At 42.5% G+C, this 20,535-nt stretch overlaps 1 protein-coding gene across 6 annotated transcripts in view; it reads right to left on the bottom strand.

The window, feature by feature from the left end:
• ADGRB3 (adhesion G protein-coupled receptor B3) overlaps positions 1-20,535 on the bottom strand; it is a 1,321,417-nt gene that overhangs the window by 194,138 nt on the left and 1,106,744 nt on the right. For all 6 annotated transcript variants that reach the window (XM_073675497.1, XM_073675498.1, XM_073675494.1 and 3 more), the window contains 2 exons: positions 9,215-9,341; positions 7,998-8,101 (listed from right to left, as the gene is read on the bottom strand). In XM_073675497.1, coding sequence (XP_073531598.1) covers positions 7,998-8,101; positions 9,215-9,341 — 231 coding nt within the window. The remainder of the gene's footprint in view (positions 1-7,997; positions 8,102-9,214; positions 9,342-20,535) is intronic.

The following is a 20,535-nucleotide window of genomic DNA, read 5'->3' as shown; positions in this document are numbered from 1 at the left end:
TATATCTATTGTATCTCAACACCTTTATTACATTGGTATCCGTCTGTAACATATGATTGTACCCTCCTTCTATTGTAGTTGATTGTATATACTGTGAGTCTATTATGATATTATGGTATTCACCAGCTATGAACGTCTTGTGTCATGTATACTGTATGTTTTTTAGCTTATTCAATTTTAATTGATGTTGAAATAAAATTATATTTTTATTCGAATCTTTATGCCTTGCAGTTTTTTTCTATCGGTTTAGTCTATCTTTTTTGTGCAAATTGCGGCTCTAGTACCTCTTTTTCATGATATATTTGTAGGTTTACTCATTCTTTGTTTTCTATTATTTAGTAAATTATTTAGATGTAGCATGCAGCAGAGCCCAGAAAGCTAACCCTGCCCCCACCAGGCTATCTAAGTTCACTGACTATTGACATTGAGCTGTTTATCAGAGGAGGGTCTAGCAGGCATGTGAGCAGCAGTCTGGCAGTGATAATGTCCTTGTGATAAAATCTTCATTGTAAGTAAGCAACAGCACACAGGCGGATATGTGACAGATAACTGAATTCAGTGTTTTAACCCCTACCTTATGCTGTCCTCAGATTACATAGCAAAAACCTGCTGACAGACTCCTTTTAAAAAGTAAAAAAAACGTTCTGTGCATTAAGCCAGGTTTTGACAGCTGAATTTCACTGTCCCTAGCATCAGGCAGAACTTTAATTTCCGCCGTAAAACCAAACATAACAGAATTCAGATGCCCCCTATAATAATCAGTGGGGTCCCTGTGCGTCCCTCTGTATCAGTTATGCAGCGGATTCATTTTAGACATTAATTCTGTTTGCCTGCATCTAAAAACAGAACAGACGTCTGGAATTTCAGTATACAAGTGAGAATGTAGTCCATGATATTCCATCTATGACATTCACAGTTCCCAAGCAACTTTTTTCCAAAACTTTGGATTTATCTTTGCACTTTAGCTTGGTTCTGTTGCCGTGTAAAATCACTGTGTTAACTGTGTTGTTACATGGGACTGTGTAGGTTTCATATACATTATGTGAACTCAGAAATGTATTAATGTGGTGTTTTGTAGGACTGCAGGTGAAATCTACTACATTATCTGTAATCAGAATTATCACTGTGGTGTTACATAGGACTGCAGGTGGAATCTACTACATTATCTGTAATCAGAGTTATCACTGTGACGTTACATAGGACTGCAGGTGAAATCTACTACATTATCTGTAATCAGAATTATCAGTATGGTGTTACATAGGACTGCAGGTGAAATCTACTACATTATCTGTAATCAGAGTTATCACTGCGTTATCTGTGGTGTTACATTTTTTTGTTTGACTAGGGCAGTTGGCTGCAAAGCATATGCCTTGGTCCTCTGATCTTTTCTAACCTTAGCAACACCCCTGACAACCACTAACAACTAACTTTCGCTATATGAGTGGTCGGAACCATGGATACATAAGCTGCAATGCCCTCCACATGGGGTAAGCAACATAGTGAATCAGAAGAACTTTACTATATTTCTAGCAGTAGTCTGGAGATATTTGCTAATATTATTATTATTGCACCTACTACATATTGGGATAGGATCTTGGAGATGGGAATACCCCTTTAAGCATAGTTTCATAAATGCTCACTATTTTTTTCCCATGATCTTTGTAATCTGAAGAGGGTGTTCAGGTTATTCAGTAGTCTGTATATACACTGCTCAAAAAAATAAATGGAACACTTAAACAATAGAATATAACTCCAAGTAAATCAAACTTCTGTGAAATCAAACTGTCTACTTAGGAAGCAACACTGATTGACAATCAATTTCACATCCTGCTGTGCAAATGGAATAGACAATACATGGAAATTATTGGTAATTATGAAGACACCCTCAATAAAGGAGTGGTTCTGCAGGTGGGGACCACAGACCACATCTCAGTAGCAAAGCTTTCTGGCTGATGTTTTGGTCACTTTTGAGTGTTGGTTGTGCTTTCACACTCGTGGTAGCATGAGACTGACTCTACAACCCACAGAAGTTGCTCAGGTAGTGAAGCTCATCCAGGATGGCACATCAATGCGAGCTGTGGCAAGAAGGTTTGCTGTGTCTGTCAGCGTAGTGTCCAGAGGCTGGAGGCGCTACCAGGAGACAGGCCAGTACACCAGGAGACGTGGAGGGGGCCATAGGAGGGCAACAACCCAGCAGCAGGACTTAAACCTCCGCCTTTGTGCAAGGAGGAACAGGAGGAGCACTGCCAGAGCCCTGCAAAATGACCTCCAGCAGGCCACAAATGTGCATATGTCTGCACAAACGGTTAGAAACCGACTCCATGAGGGTGCTATGAGGGCCCGACGTCCACGCCCTCCATGTGCTCGCCAGAGGTAGCCTGACTGCCATTAGGGACCGAGATGGGATCCTCAGTCCCCTTGTGAGACCATATGCTGGTGCAGTTGGCCCTGCGTTCCTCCTAATGCAGGACAATGCCAGACCTCATGTGGCTGGAGTGTGTCAGCAGTTCCTGCAAGATGAATGCATTGAAGCTATGGACTGGCCCGCCCATTCCCCAGACCTGAATCCGATTGAGCACATCTGGGACATCATGTCTCGCTCCATCCACCAACGTCACGTTGCACCACAGACTGTCCAGGAGTTGGCGGATCCTTTAGTCCAGGTCTGGGAGGAGATCCCACAGGAGACCATCCGCAACCTCATCGGGAGCATGCCCAGGCATTGTAGGGAGGTCATACAGGCACGTGGAGGCCACACACAATACTGAGCCTCATTTTGTCTTGTTTTAAGGACATTACATCAAAGTTGGATCAGCCTGTAGTGTGTTTTTCCATTTTAATTTTGGTGGTGACTCCAAATCCAGGCCTCCATTGGTTAATAAATGTGATTTCCATTGATGATTTTTGTGTGATTTTGTTGTCAGCACATTCAACTTTGTACAGAACAAAGTATTCAATGAGAATATTTCATTCATTCAGATCTAGGATGTGTTATTTGAGTGTTCCCTTTATTTTTTTGAGCAGTGTATTTGTGTGTGTGGGTTACAAAGAAAAACCAAAAAAGTTTGAGCCTAAGGAAACGGCCCCACTATCAGTATTTGGTCAGTATTCGGTCAGTATTTTTTCTCAAGAGTGGGAGTCAGAACCAGGAGTGGGTGATAAATGCAGAATTGGTGACTTGTTTCTATTATACCTTTTCTCTTATTGTTCCTCACCTGTTTTTGGCTCCCACTCCTGAGAAAAAATACTGACCGAATACTGACCAAATACTGATAGTTGGGCCGTAGCCTTATTCATTAAGAGGCATGTGCATCTTACAATGCTGTGTGCCTTCACCTGAAATGTTATTCCAGCACGGGTGCATTTCTGGGGTGCTTTAGTGGCTGAAATTAGGATGAGTTGGCCGAGCTGGCTTTGCCACGCCGTGTCCTGTCCAGTTCTGTCCATTTCGGCAAAGTTGGGCATGACTAGCGTAAAAAGGTCAAAAGCTGCAAAATTGCTTTCAATTTTCCAACTTTTCAAAGTGTTTCAAAACACTGTGATGAATAGGGCCCTCTGGGTTAGTTTTAAAACAGTAATTTTCCTCCCTTATTTGCACGTGCGTTACAATTATGAATGAATAGGTGGCAATATCATAATTATACAAATACAGTTGTGTAAAAGGGGTAGAACCCCATCTTTAAATGAAGCAGTCCTCCTTGTTAAATTAAAAAAAAAAATAGATACTTACCTCCTGCACCAGCACTGTGATATCGGCACGAGGAAAGAGGGCAGCTGCTCCATAATGGCCACTGACAATGGCTATAATAATGCCACGTGAACCCTGGCAGACCCGGCACTGATATAAATGGAATGGTGCCGATGCAGGAGGCAACTGTCTTATTTTTTTTATTTTACAAAGTGGACTACTTAATTTAAGAAAGGGTTTTTCAGGTAGTGTATTTTGTACATTGTAGTTGTATTTGTGTCATTTCTGACATTTGCACTTGTTTATCCATGGATGGTAAAATGGGTCTGTAACAGAAAATTTTGCAATAGGCAAATCTGAAGGTAGGCAAACTTTAAAGGAATTTTCCCAAGATTGAAAGTTATTCTTTATTCTCATTTGACCACTGGGACCTCACCAATCCAAACAACAAAGCTTTGCAGAGCCCCGTCTGAAAGGAGCAGAGCTCAAGTATGGGCACCATACAGTGGTGGCCAAAAGTATTGGCACCCCTGCAATTCTGTCAGATAATACTCAGTTTCTTCCTGAAAATGATTGCAATCACAAATTCTTTGGTATTATTATCTTCATTTAATTTGCTTGCAAGGAAAAAACACAAAAGAGAATGAAGCAAAAATCAAATCATTGATCATTTCACACAAAACTCCAAAAATTGGCCAGACAAAAGTATTGGCACCCTCAGCCTAATACTTGGTTGCACAACCTTTAGCCAAAATAACTGCGAACAACCGCTTCCGGTAACCATCAATGAGTTTCTTACAATGCTCTGCTGGAATTGTAGACCATTCTTCTTTGGCAAACTGCTCCAGGTCCCTGATATTTGAAGGGTGCCTTCTCCAAACTGCCATTTTGAGATCTCTCCACAGGTGTTCTATGGGATTCAGGTCTGGACTCATTGCTGGCCACCTTAGAAGTCTCCAGTGCTTTATCTCAAACCATTTTATAGTGCTTTTGGAAGTGTGTTTTGGGTCATTGTCCTGCTGGAAGACCCATGACCTCAGAGGGAGACCCAGCTTTCTCACACTGGGCCCTACATTATGCTGCAAAATTTGTTGGTAGTCTTCAGACTTCATAATGCCATGCACACGGTCAAGCAGTCCAGTGCCAGAGGCAGCAAAGCAACCCCAAAACATCAGGGAACCTCCGCCATGTTTGACTGTAGGGACCGTGTTCTTTTCTTTGAATGCCTCTTTTTTTTTTCCTGTACACTCTATGTTGATGCTTTTTCCCAAAAAGCTCTACTTTTGTCTCATCTGACCAGAGAATATTCTTCCAAAACGTTTTAGGCTTTCTCAGGTAAGTTTTGGAAAACTCCAGCCTGGCTTTTTTATGTCTCGGGGTAAGAAGTGGGGTCTTACTGGGTATCCTACCATACAGTCCCTTTTCATTCAGACGCCGACAAATAGTACGGGTTGACACTGTTGTACCCTCAGACTGCAGGGCAGCTTGAACGTGTTTGGATGTTAGTCGAGGTTCTTTATCCACCATCCGCACAATCTTGCGTTGAAATCTCTCGTCAATTTTTATTTTCCGTCCACATCTAGGGAGGTTAGCCACAGTGCCATGGGCTTTAAACTTCTTGATGACACTGCGCACGGAAGACACAGGAACATTCAGGTCTTTGGAGATGGACTTGTAGCTTTGAGATTGCTCATGCTTCCTCACAATTTGGTTTCTCAAGTCCTCAGACAGTTCTTTGGTCTTCTTTCTTTTCTCCATGCTCAATGTGGCACACACAAGGACACAGGACAGAGGTTGAGTCAACTTTAATCCATGTTAACTGGCTGCAAGTGTGATTTAGTTATTGCCAACACCTGTTAGGTGCCACAGGTAAGTTACAGGTGCTGTTAATTACACGAATTAGAGAAGCATCACATGATTTTTCAAACAGTGCCAATACTTTTGTCCACCCCCTTTTTTAGGTTTGGTGTGGAATTATATCCAATTTGGCTTTAGGACAATTCTTTTTTGTGTTTTTTCATTGAAGACAAATTAAATGAAGATAATAATACCAAAGAATTTGTGATTGCAATCATTTTCAGGAAGAAACTGAGTATTATCTGACAGAATTGCAGGGGTGCCAATACTTTTGGCCACCACTGTAGATCCATCCATTGTTAATGGAGATGCCAGAAACCGTGGGACATTGTGCTCAACTTTCTCCAGTAGTTCCATAAACAATGAACAGAGAGTAAATGTACATGTATGAAGTTGGCTCTACTCAGACAGGGATGTGCAGAGACCCATTATCGAGATCAGTAGGGATCTCTTTGGTCAGACCACCAACAACCAGTAAGTTAGCTTGTATAGGAGATAACTTTCAGTCTTAGTAAAACCGCTATAATTGTAAATTCACAAATTGAAGAAATGCAAAAAATCCATGCAAAAGCTACAAAAATTTCTGCAACAACTGCGCCATGTGTGAATTCACCATAAGGTGAGGAAAATTTGCATCTCAAACACGGTGTATGGGGTTCCCATAAACCTATCTATCGGATATTGTCTGTACAGATTTTTGGTGCCGTCATGGAAAAATAATGTGAATCGGCAGAAGAGCTGACTCCATATCCATTGCACATCAATGGCAGAAAGCCAAGGCTTAGATTTCAACCGCAGAAAACACAGGCCAAATGTTATTCCGACATAAGAACACTGCCCTAAAGTTTGTCTTGTCTCCGGTCACCATGCTCCACGAGTCAAGCCGAGAACCTGATGTAATAATGATGTGAAACAAGCTTATGTTTATTAGCATAATAGTGATTTCCTTTACTACTATTTTTTTACAGTCATATTTTAATATGATCAATTGTGTACTTTACTTTAAATCTCACTGTCATGCACTGGCAAGAAATTTCCATTTTGGATGGCTCAAACCGGAATGTAGTGAGCAAGACCCCACCGCCACGTCGCTCAGACACCACTTTGGCCTATGGACAGTTCCTTGGCTGATGTCATTACATCCTACAAGGATGCCTAAGCCTTTCCTTAGATTTGCTGTAGGGTTTAAGGGATTGATTCCCGTTTCAGAAGATTTATGAATACATTTGGAATATGTTGTAACAAATTATTTTATATGGTCACATGCAATAAAACAAACTCATCAGGAGAACTACCTTCATGTATTGTTCAGCTTTGTTTGATCATGTAAAATGAAACCATTACATAAGACACATATTATAGCAAATCATAAAAACATTCACACTGCCATGCTTGCAAATATCCGTTACAATGTTGCTGATCAGATTGACAAAACTCTGACCTGTCACCAGGCCAACCACTGGAATAAACTCCATGTGTTACTTAATAAAATGCAAGCTGGTGTCATTCGATGGCAAACTGGTGTTTCGGGCCTAGTGTTATGCTTTCCTGCATGTCACCATGTTCTCCTGCATGTTCCAGAATAAGGGTAATAGCAGTTTAACACATAATTAGTTACTTTTGACTTGTTAACTTCTCCTGGGTTCCCAGCTTTAAAATACTTTAGCAGCAGATATGGCCAAAGCTTTGACATGAGGACAAGGCCTAATGATGTGATTTGTTTGTGAACAAGCATTATTATAAGACCTAGCTATATGAGATCTAACAGGACAAAGATAACATCTTACAGTTACTTTTACTAACTTTCACAGGTATGGACTCCTCTATTTCATCCACTAATTATAGGCAAAAAGTCTAATGTTAAAGTTTGCTGGTAATCAAGAAGAAAGAAAGAAAGAAAGAAAGAAAGAAAGAAAGAAAGAAAGAAAGAAAGAAAGAAAGAAAGAAAGAAAGAAAGAAAGGAAAAAAGAAATAAGGAAAGAAAGAGTAAGGTGGAAAGAAAGAATGAAAAAGTAAGATATAAAGAAAGAAGGAAGGATAAAAGAGATAGAGAAATAAATAAGGAAAGAAAGAGTAAGAAAGAAAGTAAGATAGAAAGAAGTAAGAAGGAAAGAAAGAAAGTAAGAAAGAAGGAAAGAAAGAAAAAGTAAGATAGAAGGAAAGAAAGAAAGAAAAAGTAAGATAGAAAGAAAAAGTAAGATAGAAAGAAAGAAGGATAAAAGAGAGATAAATAAAAGAAAGATAGAGAAAGAAAGGAAGAAAGAAATAAAGAAATGAGGAGAGAAAGAATGGAAAAGTAAGATAGAAAGAAAGAAGAAAGGAAAAAAAGAAAGAAAGAATGCAAGAAAGAAGGAAAGAAAGAAAAAAGATAGAAAGAGAAAGAAAGAAAGAAGTACAGGTACATTCTGCAGAATATCCCCATATACAATGATCTTATAGCACAGATAGGTACCTCCATAGTGCTGCGTAAACAACAGCAAGGGTGATCAAGGCCAAGCAGGAAAGACCACAGCCAATTATCAGGGTGACGGAAGGAGTGCCCGTATATTCCATGATCTGCAGATTGTAAACAGGAAAAGAAGTGAATTATTATGTCATAGAGTATAATGTCCTCTCCATATATATATACATAGATAGATATATATACAGATATTAGCTCTGTTAATAACCCTGGCACACTTCAAGCACAGACAATACCTGGCACCACAGTCACAGCAGTAAAACTTGATAAATCAGTGCAAGTCTTTGATGGTGATAAAGTTTTGTGATGGTGCCCGGGTGTCCTTAGTTTACTATACTGGAAACTTTGCCGACATCCAAACTAATCACAACCAATCCAACATCTCCTTACTGACAATCCCCTAATGTGACTTTCAGGGGACACACATTAAAGCATCACCTGCCATCCACCTGCTGTCTGCTCCTGCAGAGAAGGTCAGTAAGCCTAAGCCTTCACCCTGTAGATGCCCAGAGCATCTCTGCAGTCTGTGAGGCAGTCCCTATCCTATGGCCACTCTGCTATACAGGGTGCTGCTCCTGCATAGTGCTGTGCTCTAGGAAATAACTCCACTGCTTATTGACCTGTGTGTCCTGTTATGTTACAGATTAGGGGCTTTCTCTAAGACATGAAGCCACCCCCCCAGTGTGGAGAAGGAGTCCTGCCACCCTCCAGGACCAGGTCTTCCCCATGGATGACAGCACAGGCTGCAGCTCTCCGGCCATGCCTGTCTGCAGGGGGGCATCTATGGAGGGCACATGCTTGTCTGCAGGGTGGCATCTATGGAGGGCACATGCCTGTCTGCAGGGTGGCATCTATGGAGGGCACATGCCTGTCTGCAGGGGGGCATCTATGGAGGGCACATGCCTGTCAGCAGGGTGGCATCTATGGAGGGCACATGCCTGTCCGCAGGGTGGTATCTATGGAGGGCACATGCCTGTCCGCAGGGTGGCATCTATGGAGGGCACATGCTTGTCTGCAGGGTTGCATCTATGGAGGGCACATGCCTGTCTGCAGGGTGGCATCTATGGAGGGCACATGCCTGTCCGCAGGGTGGCATCTATGGAGGGCACATGCCTGTCAGCAGGGTGGCATCTATGGAGGGCACATGCCCGATCATGCTCACACATCCTCCCCAGCTGCTCCTTACAAGTCTTCCCTTTGTTACTTACTATTTCTCTAGGTTGCTGAGCCAAAATGGCGAAGGTAGAGAGACGATCACATAAGCATTTAGTATGGGATGCATCGGTGAGCACGGTCTTACATCCCTGGGTGGACCAGGTTCCCAGAGACTCGTTCCTGTGGAAGAAGAGAGGGAGAAGATGAGACCATTACGGCTGATGGAGGAGTGAGGCAGAGACTGACAGCCCGCGCCTAATGGGAGAAGAGCTAGGGAGCAGCGGTTACTTCCAGCACTGCCGGTCACCGCCGCTTCATTCTCCGGCTGGAGGAGGCTGGGGCTCCGGCGCTGCAGGCTGCGGGCAGGGAGGGAGCTGTCCGCCGCCGCTGTGGTGCTGTCCGCCGCCGCTGTGGTGCTGATCGCCGCCGCTTCAGCTCCGGCCAGCCCCCATCTCCTCTCCTCTCCCGGAGCCGGGCTGCGCTTCTCTCTCCTATCTTTATTTCGCTCCTATATTCTCCTTATTTCCCATAGAAATCCTCGGTCCTCTCCAGCGGTATTAATTAAGCAGCGGCTGTATGTAAGAGGTACTGGAGAGGAGAGGGCTGGGGGAGGGGTGCATTTCACCCTGGAAACCGGCTGCAGCGTCGGATTGCTCCACACTGCCTTGCCTGCGCCTTACCTCTGAGGGGAGGGGGCTGCGAGGAAGGGGAGAAGGATTTTAGTTGCAGAGGAAAATGGAGGGGAGATGAAAAAAAAAGAAAGAAAGGCTTGTTGGATTCCTTGGGTATAAGAAGCTCAGCTCAGGCGCGTGGCAAGGGGTTAATGTCATTTCTTGTATTCCCTGTGCTTTATTCTTCTATGTCCCCACCCCCCTCTCCACCAGTGCTGGAATAATATCTCAAGGCCAATGCATAGGCTGCCATGTCACTTTCTATTAACGCATTGTAGTGCTTTGCAGTCACTGATGGCCAAATGTCTGCAGCAAGACCTTGCTTCCCTGGATTTTAGCAGGACCCATCAGCTATGAGGATCCAGGTCTGCAATGTGTCCTACACAGATCTCCTGTGTATCCTGCTCGGATCTACTGTGATCTGCACAGATCTCCTGTGATCTGCAGGGATCTCCTGTGTCCTACACAGATCTCCTGTGTATCCTACTCGGCTCTACTGTGATCTGCACATATCTCCTGTGATCTGCACGGATCTCCTGTGATCTGCACGGATCTCCTCTGATCTGCACAGATCTCATGTGATCTGATCTCCTATTATCTACACAGATCTCCTGTGATCTGCAGGGATCTCCTGTGTATCCTGCTCGGATCTACTGTGATCTGCAGGGATCTCCTGTGTATCCTGCTCGGATCTCCTGTGTATCCTGCTCGGATCTCCTGTGATCTGCAGGGATCCCCTGTGTCCTGCTCGGATCTCCTGTGTATCCTGCTCGGATCTCCTGTGATCTGCAGGGATCTCCTGTGTATCCTGCTCGGCTCTACTGTGATCTGCACATATCTCCTGTGATCTGCACGGATCTCCTGTGATCTGCACGGATCTCCTCTGATCTGCACAGATCTCATGTGATCTGATCTCCTATTATCTACACAGATCTCCTGTGATCTGCAGGGATCTCCTGTGTATCCTGCTCGGATCTACTGTGATCTGCAGGGATCTCCTGTGTATCCTGCTCGGATCTCCTGTGTATCCTGCTCGGATCTCCTGTGATCTGCAGGGATCTCCTGTGTCCTGCTCGGATCTCCTGTGTGTTCTGCAGGGATCGCCTTTGTCCTGCACAGATCTCCTGTGTGTTCTGCAAGGATCTCCTATGTCCTGCACAGATCTCCTGTGTTCAGCACAAATCTCCTGTGTGTTCTGCACAGGTCTCCTGGGATCTCCTGTATCCTGCTCGGATCTCCTGTGATCTGCACATATCTCCAGTTATCTGCAGGGATCTCATGTGTCCTGCACCGATCTCCTATGTGTTCTACTGGGATCTCCTGTGTCCTGCTCAGATCTCCTGTGTCATGCACAGATCTCCTGTGATCTGCAGGGATCTCCTGTGTTCTGCACAGCTTTTCTATGTGTCCTGCTTAGATCTCCTGTGTCCTGCACTTCTGTGATCTGCAGGGATCTCCTGTGTTCTGCACAGATCTCCTATGTGTCCTGCACAGCTCTCCTGTGATCTGCAGGGATCTCCTGTGTCCTGCACAGATTTCCTATGTGTCCTGCTCGGATCTCCTGTGATCTGCAGGGATCTCCTGTGTCCTGCACAGATTTCCTATGTGTCCTGCTCGGATCTCCTGTGATCTGCAGGGATCTCCTGTGTCCTGCACAGATTTCCTATGTGTCCTGCTCGGATCTCCTGTGATCTGCAGGGATCTCCTGTGTCCTGCACAGATTTCCTATGTGTCCTGCTCGGATCTCCTGTGATCTGCAGGGATCTCCTGTGTCCTGCACAGATTTCCTATGTGTCCTGCTCGGATCTCCTGTGATCTGCAGGCATCTCCTGTGTCCTGCACAGATTTCCTATGTGTCCTGCTCGGATCTCCTGTGATCTGCAGGGATCTCCTGGGTCCTGCTTTATTTACTAACAATCACGTCTCTGTTGCACACTCCTCTCCTGCAGATGCAGCTTACATTGGCATTGCCATAAGATGCAGATTCCCATGGCTGCTCAGATCTCTTTTCTAAAAAGCACTACCAGAATGCTTTCATCCAACACCCCTCTTCCTCCCCCCTCCTACCTTCTGCATCTTCTGTTTGCTGCTAATATATCAAAGCATTGCGGATAAGAGGAGGATGCTGTGCCCCCTGGCGGTGAAGGGGTTAACACCTTGCAGTATTGTCTTTTCTACACAGCTAACAAGTCTTTAACACTCAGCAAATCTCCTTCTGGGGGGATCAATAGGAAATCAGCAAAGATTTATTTAAAAGAAGAAGAAGAAAAAAAAAGAAATTTGCTGGCTGTGTTCTAATAGCACTGAGGATATCTCTAATTATAGATACATTGCAGGGTATGGAGAGCTGTCAGCACTGGGCACACTGTCTGTGATGGATATGCAGAGCATTCATGGTCATCCAACAAAATCTCCCCCAAAAATGGTTCAAGTTCCTTCCTATATATAAATATGCTAAATTAATATGAACGACTTCAAAAGTGATATAAAGATGCTAATAACTAATAAACGTAAGGCTTCTGGAGCGCTTTACTTAGCACTGCAGTAGTACAATGCATGCATAATTAAGAGATTGGAAGATTGCTTTCCTTTATAGACTGTTGGATTTGGGGTTTTCTCAGTCTGATGGCTATTAAACTAGAGGTAGACTGTGATTCCTGGAACACAAGGAGTGCTCTATGCGGAGTACACAATGACAGCTCTGTCCATGTAGATAGTTTTCTGTACTCTGACCTGTATATATGTTACAGATGTTTGCTAGAGCATCTTGCACAGACTATTAAGACCATCTATGATCCAGTGACCTTTCTAGGGACTTAAAGGGAACCTGTCATGTCCTGTGTAGTATTTAAACTGCCCCCATTGCGTTGTTAGTGATGCAATGTGCAGCACTAACACACTTTTTTCGTTAAAATCGCCGCTTTTATCATGTGTAAAAACCACTTTATATGTTTATATCCTACCTGCTCGGTTAGTCATAGGGGTGAGATTCATCGCATTTAGTTAAGGTTGGCGCTGCCCACGCCATTTGAATTCTGTTCCCGGCTTGCGCTGACATCACTATGCCGCATTTGCGCAGAATGTCATGGCCAGCTGCGTTTGTTGCTCCGGGAGCTGCACATACGCGGTGACGAGCGGCTCTCAGAGCACAGCTTCACTGCGCACGCGCGGGGAGCCTCTCGTCACAGCCTATACGCGCTCCCAGAGCTACCACCGCGGCTGGCCATGACATTCTGCGTAAGTGCGGCATAGTGATGTCAGCGCAAGCCGGGAACAGAATTCAAATGGCGTGGGCAGCGCCAACCTTAACTAAATGCGATGAATCTCACCTCTATGACTAAACGAGCAGGTAGGATATAAAGGTATAAAGTGCTTTTTACACATGAGATTAGCACCTATTTTAAGGAAAAAATTGTGTTAGTGCTGCACATTGCATCACTAACAACACTATGGGGGCAGTTTAGATAATACACAGGACATGACAAGTTCCCTTTAGAGGGAACCTGTCAGTAGGATCACCCCTCCTAAGCCGTCTACACGAGCATGTAGGTCATAGAAAGATGAATAAAATAATACCTTGATATCTGTGATCTGATGTCTTATTCCAGAGAAATTCACGCTTTTCTTATATGTAAATGAGCTGTTCAGGACTATGGGCCGGACACTGATCACCCTGAGAATCTGCCTCCAGAGATTATTTTAAATGAAAGGGGCATTACCAGTGTGAGACATGTAATGACTGACAGTCTACTCTCCTGAGCTATATCTCTCACACTGGTAATGTCCCCTTTCATTTAAAATAAGCTTTGGAGGCAGACTCTCTGGGAGATCTATATCCAGCCCATAAATCTTAACAGCTCATTTACATATTAAGAATAATGTCGATTTCTTTGGAATAAGTTATCAGATTAAAGATATCAATGTATCATTTTATTCACTTTCTATGACCTACATGCCCTATAGGCGGCTTAGGAGGGTTGATCCTACTGACAGATTTCCTTTAAAAGGAACCTATCACATTAACCATAAAGTCTTATCTGCTAGCAACTTGTTATAGAGCAGAAATAATTTAGCAGATAAATTGGTTTGTGGGGGAAAGCAGTATACCTTCTGTCACTGCTCAGTTCAAGATTAGCAGTCAAGGACGATGTCTGCATCCATATCTGTTTGGTTACTTATACAAGAGAACCATCGTGACCACTAAGCCCAAAATGAGCAGAGGTTTTAACCCCTTTACGACCTTGGACGTATAGGTGCGCCCAAGGTCTTCTCCCTGCCTTTGATGTGAGCTCCGGCACTGAGCTCGTATCTTTCCCGGCACATGACAGCTGATCTAATCAGCTGTCATGTGCAGGGCCGGCTCCAGGTTTTTCTGGGCCCCGGGCGAAAGAGTCTCAGTGGGCCCCTTTAACACATACCACGATTCATGATGCAGAGATACGGCGGAGAAATATATATTTATATATATATATATATATAGTACAATGCAAAGATTTCACTTCTTACATTATATGAGTGATATCTATTGTAAATTCCACAATAGCTCAGAAACCGGTGAATCGCTCCACACAGAATACTGGCCCCCATATAAGGCTCCATACGGAATACTGGCCCCCATATAAGGCTCCATACGGAATACTGGCCCCCATATAAGGCCCCATACGGAATACTGGCCCCCATATAAGGCTCCATACGGAATACTGGCCCCCATATAAGGCTCCATACGGAATACTGGCCCCCATATAAGGCTCCATACGGAATACTGGCCCCCATATAAGGCCCCATACGGAATACTGATCCCCATATAAGGCTCCATACGGAATACTGGCCCCCATATAAGGCTCCATACGGAATACTGGCCCCCATATAAGGCTCCATACGGAATACTGGCCCCCATATAAGGCCCCATACGGAATACTGGCCCCCATATAAGGCTCCATACGGAATTCTGGCCCCCATATAAGGCCCCATACGGAATACTGGCCCCCATATAAGGCCCCATACGGAAAACTGGCCCCCATATAAGGCTCCATACGGAATACTGGCCCCCATATAACGCTCCATACGGAATACTGGCCCCCATATAACGCTCCATACAGGATACTGGTCCCCTTATAAAGCTCCATACAGGATACTGGCCCCCATATAACGCTCCATAGAGGATACTAGTCCCCTTATAAAACTCCATACAGGATACTGGCCCCCATATAACGCTCCATACAGGATACCGGTCCCCTTATAACGCTCCATACAGGATACTGTCCCCCATATAATGCTGCATGCAGGCTGTTACCCCCCACATAATGCCCCATACAGGCTGTCCCCCCCTTATAATGCTCCATGCAGGCTGTTACCCCCCACATAATACCCCATACAGGCCCCCCCTTTTAATGCTCCATGCAGGCTGTTACCCCCCACATAATGCCCCATACAGGCTGCCCCCCCCCCTTATAATGCTCCATGCAGGCTGTTCCCCCCCACATAATGCACTATGCAGGCTGCCCCCCCCTTTATAATGCCCCATGCAGGCTGTTCCCCACCTTTTAATGCCCCATGCAGGATGTCACCCCCCCTCTTTATAATGCCCCATGCAGGATGTCCCCCCATTCTCTTTATACTGCCCCATGCCTCCATACATTAAAAAAAAAAAAATCAAATACTCACCTCCCTTCTCCTCACCTGCTACCTGCTGCCTGCTGCTCAGGTCCGGACTCCAGCGTTGTCGGCGTCTTCCCGCTCAGCGCTCCCAGTGACGGCTCAGGGGAGGGCGCGGTGTAAAGACGTCACCGCGCCCTCTGACCTGAGACGTCACAGGGAGCGCAGAGCAGGAAGACAGCTGATCTGCGGAGGCACGGGGAGAGGTAAGTATCCGGCTGCCGGGGCCCTGAGCAAGCGGCGGAGAAGGGCGGGCGCTGACACCGCTCTCCTCCGCCCATAGCCCAGCGGGGTGCGCGACCGCCAGTGGGCCCCTCTGCCTGCTCAGGGCCCCGGCATTTGCCCGGGTGCGCCGGGTGCTGACGCCGGCCCTGGTCATGTGCTTCTAGCAGCTGCGGGTGGAATCGCGGGGCACCGATGGGTTGTCGTGACAGCTGGGGATCTGCAGAAGACCCTCGTTCCTGTCATTAAGAACCTAAAGCCCTGCTATGTGCAGCACAAGCGATCGGACAATAGCAGCTTCAAGTCTTCTATGGAGACCATTGAAGCAAGTAAACAATAAAAAAAAAATGTTTTAAAAAATATTAAAAAATAAAAAAAGCATAAAAGTTCAAAACACCCGCTTTTGCCCCATTCAAAATAAAACAATAAAAAAAATACATTTGGTATCGCTGCATTAAAAAACGTCTGATCTATCAAAATATAATCTAAATTAATCCAATCAGTAAACGATGTATAAGAAAAAAAATCAAAACACCAGAATTACATTTTTTTGGTCACCGCAACATTGCCAAAACAGGCAATCAAAACACTGTGTCTGCCCCCAAATGGTATCAATGAAAACGTTAGCTCGGCACGCAGAAAAAAAACCCACACAGCCCCAGATCACAAAAAAATGGAGACGCTATGGGTCTCGGAAAATGGTGCCATTTTGTTTTTCTTATAAACTTTGGATTTTAGTTTCACGACTTAAATAAAAAAGAACCTATACATGTTTATTGTCTATGAACTCGTACTGACCTGGAAAATCATAATCGCAGGACAGTTTTACCATATATTTACCATATATCTATGAACTCATACTGATCTGGAGAATCATATTGGCTGGTGAGTTTTACCATATATTTACCATATATCTATGAACTCATACTGACCTGGAGAATCATAATGGCTGGTGAGTTTTACCATATATTTACCATATATCTATAAACTCATACTGATCTGGAGAATCATAATGGCTGGTGAGTTTTACCATGTATTTACCATATATCTATGAACTCATACTGATCTGGAGAATCATAATGGCTGGTGAGTTTTACCATGTATTTACCATATATCTATGAATTCATACTGATCTGGAGAATCATAATGGCTGGTGAGTTTTACCATATATTTACCATATATCAATGAACTCATACTGACCTGGAGAATCATAATGGCTGGTGAGTTTTACCATATATTTACCATTTATCAATGAACTCATACTGATCTGGAGAATCATAATGGCTGGTGAGTTTTACCATGTATTTACCATATATCTATGAACTCATACTGACCTGGAGAATCATAATGGCTGGTGAGTTTTACCATATATTTACCATATATCTATGAACTCATACTGATCTGGAGAATCATAATGGCTGGTGAGTTTTACCATGTATTTACCATATATCTATGAACTCATACTGACCTGGAGAATCATAATGGCTGGTGAGTTTTATCATATATTTACCATATATCAATGAACTCATATTGACCTGGAGAATCATAATGGCTGGTGAGTTTTATCATATATTTACCATATATCAATGAACTCATATTGACCTGGAGAATCATAATGGCTGGTGAGTTTTATCATATATTTACCATATATCTATGAACTCATATTGACCTGGAGAATCATAATGGCAGGTGAGTTTTACCATGTATTTACCATATATCTATGAACTCATACTGATCTGGAGAATCATAATGGCTGGTGAGTTTTACCATGTATTTACCATATATCTATGAACTCATACTGACCTGGAGAATCATAATGGCTGGTGAGTTTTACCATATATTTACCATATATATGTATGAACTCATACTGATCTGGAGAATCATAATGGCTAGTGAGTTTTACCATGTATTTACCATATATCTATGAACTCATACTGACCTGGAGAATCATAATGGCTGGTGAGTTTTACCATATATTTACCATATATATGTATGAACTCATACTGATCTGGAGAATCATAATGGCTGGTGAGTTTTACCATGTATTTACCATATATCTATGAACTCATACTGACCTGGAGAATCATAATGGCTGGTGAGTTTTACCATATATTTACCATATATCTATGAACTCATACTGACCTGGAGAATCATAATGGCTGGTGAGTTTTACCATATATTTACCATATATATGTATGAACTCATACTGATCTGGAGAATCATAATGGCTGGTGAGTTTTACCATGTATTTACCATATATCTATGAACTCATACTGACCTGGAGAATCATAATGGCTGGTGAGTTTTACCATATATTTACCATATATATGTATGAACTCATACTGATCTGGAGAATCATAATGGCTGGTGAGTTTTACCATGTATTTACCATATATCTATGAACTCATACTGACCTGGAGAATCATAATGGCTGGTGAGTTTTACCATATATTTACCATATATCTATGAACTCATACTGACCTGGAGAATCATAATGGCTGGTGAGTTTTACCATGTATTTACCATATATCTATGAACTCATACTGACCTGGAGAATCATAATGGCTGGTGAGTTTTACCATATATTTACCATATATATGTATGAACTCATACTGATCTGGAGAATCATAATGGCTGGTGAGTTTTACCATGTATTTACCATATATCTATGAACTCATACTGACCTGGAGAATCATAATGGCTGGTGAGTTTTACCATATATTTACCATATATCTATGAACTCATACTGACCTGGAGAATCATAATGGCTGGTGAGTTTTACCATATATTTACCATATATATGTATGAACTCATACTGATCTGGAGAATCATAATGGCTGGTGAGTTTTACCATGTATTTACCATATATCTATGAACTCATACTGACCTGGAGAATCATAATGGCTTGTGAGTTTTAACATGTATTTACCATATATCTATGAACTCATACTGATCAGGAGAATCATAATGGCTAGTGAGTTTTACCATGTATTTACCATATATCTATGAACTCATACGGACCTGGAGAATCATAATGGCTGGTGAGTTTTACCATATATTTACCATATATCTATGAACTCATACGGACCTGGAGAATCATAATGGCTGGTGAGTTTTACCATATATTTACCATATATCTATGAACTCATACTGATCTGGAGAATCATAATGGCTGGTGAGTTTTACCATGTATTCTCCATATATCTATGAACTCATACTGATCTGGAGAATCATAATGGCTAGTGAGTTTTACCATGTATTTACCATATATCTATGAACTCATACTGATCAGGAGAATCATAAAGGCTGGTGAGTTTTACCATGTATTTACCATATATCTATGAACTCATACTGCCCTGGAGAATCATAATGGCTGGTGAGTTTTACCATGTATTTACCATATATCTATGAACTCATACTGATCTGGAGAATCATAATGGCTGGTGAGTTTTACCATGTATTTACCATATATCTATGAACTCATACTGACCTGGAGAATCATAATGGCTGGTGAGTTTTACCATATATTTACCATATATCTGTGAACTCATACTGATCTTTAGAATCATAATGGCTGGTGAGTTTTACCATGTATTTACCATATATCTATGAACTCATACTGATCTGGAGAATCATAATGGCTGGTGAGTTTTACCATGTATTTACCATATATCTATGAACTCATACTGACCTGGAGAATCATAATGGCTGGTGAGTTTTACCATGTATTTACCATATATCTATGAACTCATACTGACCTGGAGAATCATAATGGCTGGTGAGTTTTACCATATATTTACCATATATCTATGAACTCATACTGACCTGGAGAATCATAATGGCTGGTGAGTTTTATCATATATTTACCATATATCAATGAACTCATACTGACCTGGAGAATCCTAATGGCAGGTGAGTTTTACCATATATTTACCATATATCTATGAACTCATACTGACCTGGAGAATCCTAATGGCAGGTGAGTTTTACCATATATTTACCATATATCTATGAACTCATGCTGACCTGGAGAATCATAATGGCTGGTGAGTTTTATCATATATTTACCATATATCTATGAACTCATACTGACCTGGAGAATCATAATGGCTGGTGAGTTTTACCATATATTTACCATATATCTATGAACTCATACTGACCTGGAGAATCATAATGGCTGGTGAGTTTTATCATATATTTACCATATATCAATGAACTCATACTGACCTGGAGAATCATAAAGGCTGGTGAGTTTTATCATATATTTACCATATATCAATGAACTCATACTGATCTGGAGAATCATAATGGCAGGTGAGTTTTACCATATATTTACCATATATCAATGAACTCATACTGACCTGGAGAATCATAAAGGCTGGTGAGTTTTATCATATATTTACCATATATTTATGAACTCATACTGACCTGGAGAATCATAATGGCTGGTGAGTTTTACCATATATTTACCATATATCTATGAACTCATACTGATCTGGAGAATCATAATGGCAGGTGAGTTTTACCATATATTTACCATATATCTATGAACTCATACTGACCTGGAGAATCATAATGGCTAGTGAGTTATACCATATATTTATCATATATCTATGAACTCATACTGACCTGGAGAATCATAATAGCTGGTGAGTTTTACCATACATTTACCATATATCTATGAACTCATACTGACCTGGAGAATCATAATGGCTGGTGAGTTTTACCATATATTTACCATATATCTATGAACTCATACTGTTCTGGAGAATCATAATGGCTGGTGAGTTTTACCATATATTTACCATATATCTATGAACTCATAC

This window comes from Phyllobates terribilis, unplaced genomic scaffold (assembly GCF_046119375.1).
Source record: "Phyllobates terribilis strain yellow unplaced genomic scaffold, ASM4611937v1 Scaffold_3__8_contigs__length_932513732, whole genome shotgun sequence".
Taxonomy (NCBI): Eukaryota; Metazoa; Chordata; class Amphibia; order Anura; family Dendrobatidae; genus Phyllobates; species Phyllobates terribilis.
The sequence above is the reverse complement of the archived record's forward strand: the minus strand, read 5'-3'. Positions and strand labels throughout refer to the sequence as shown.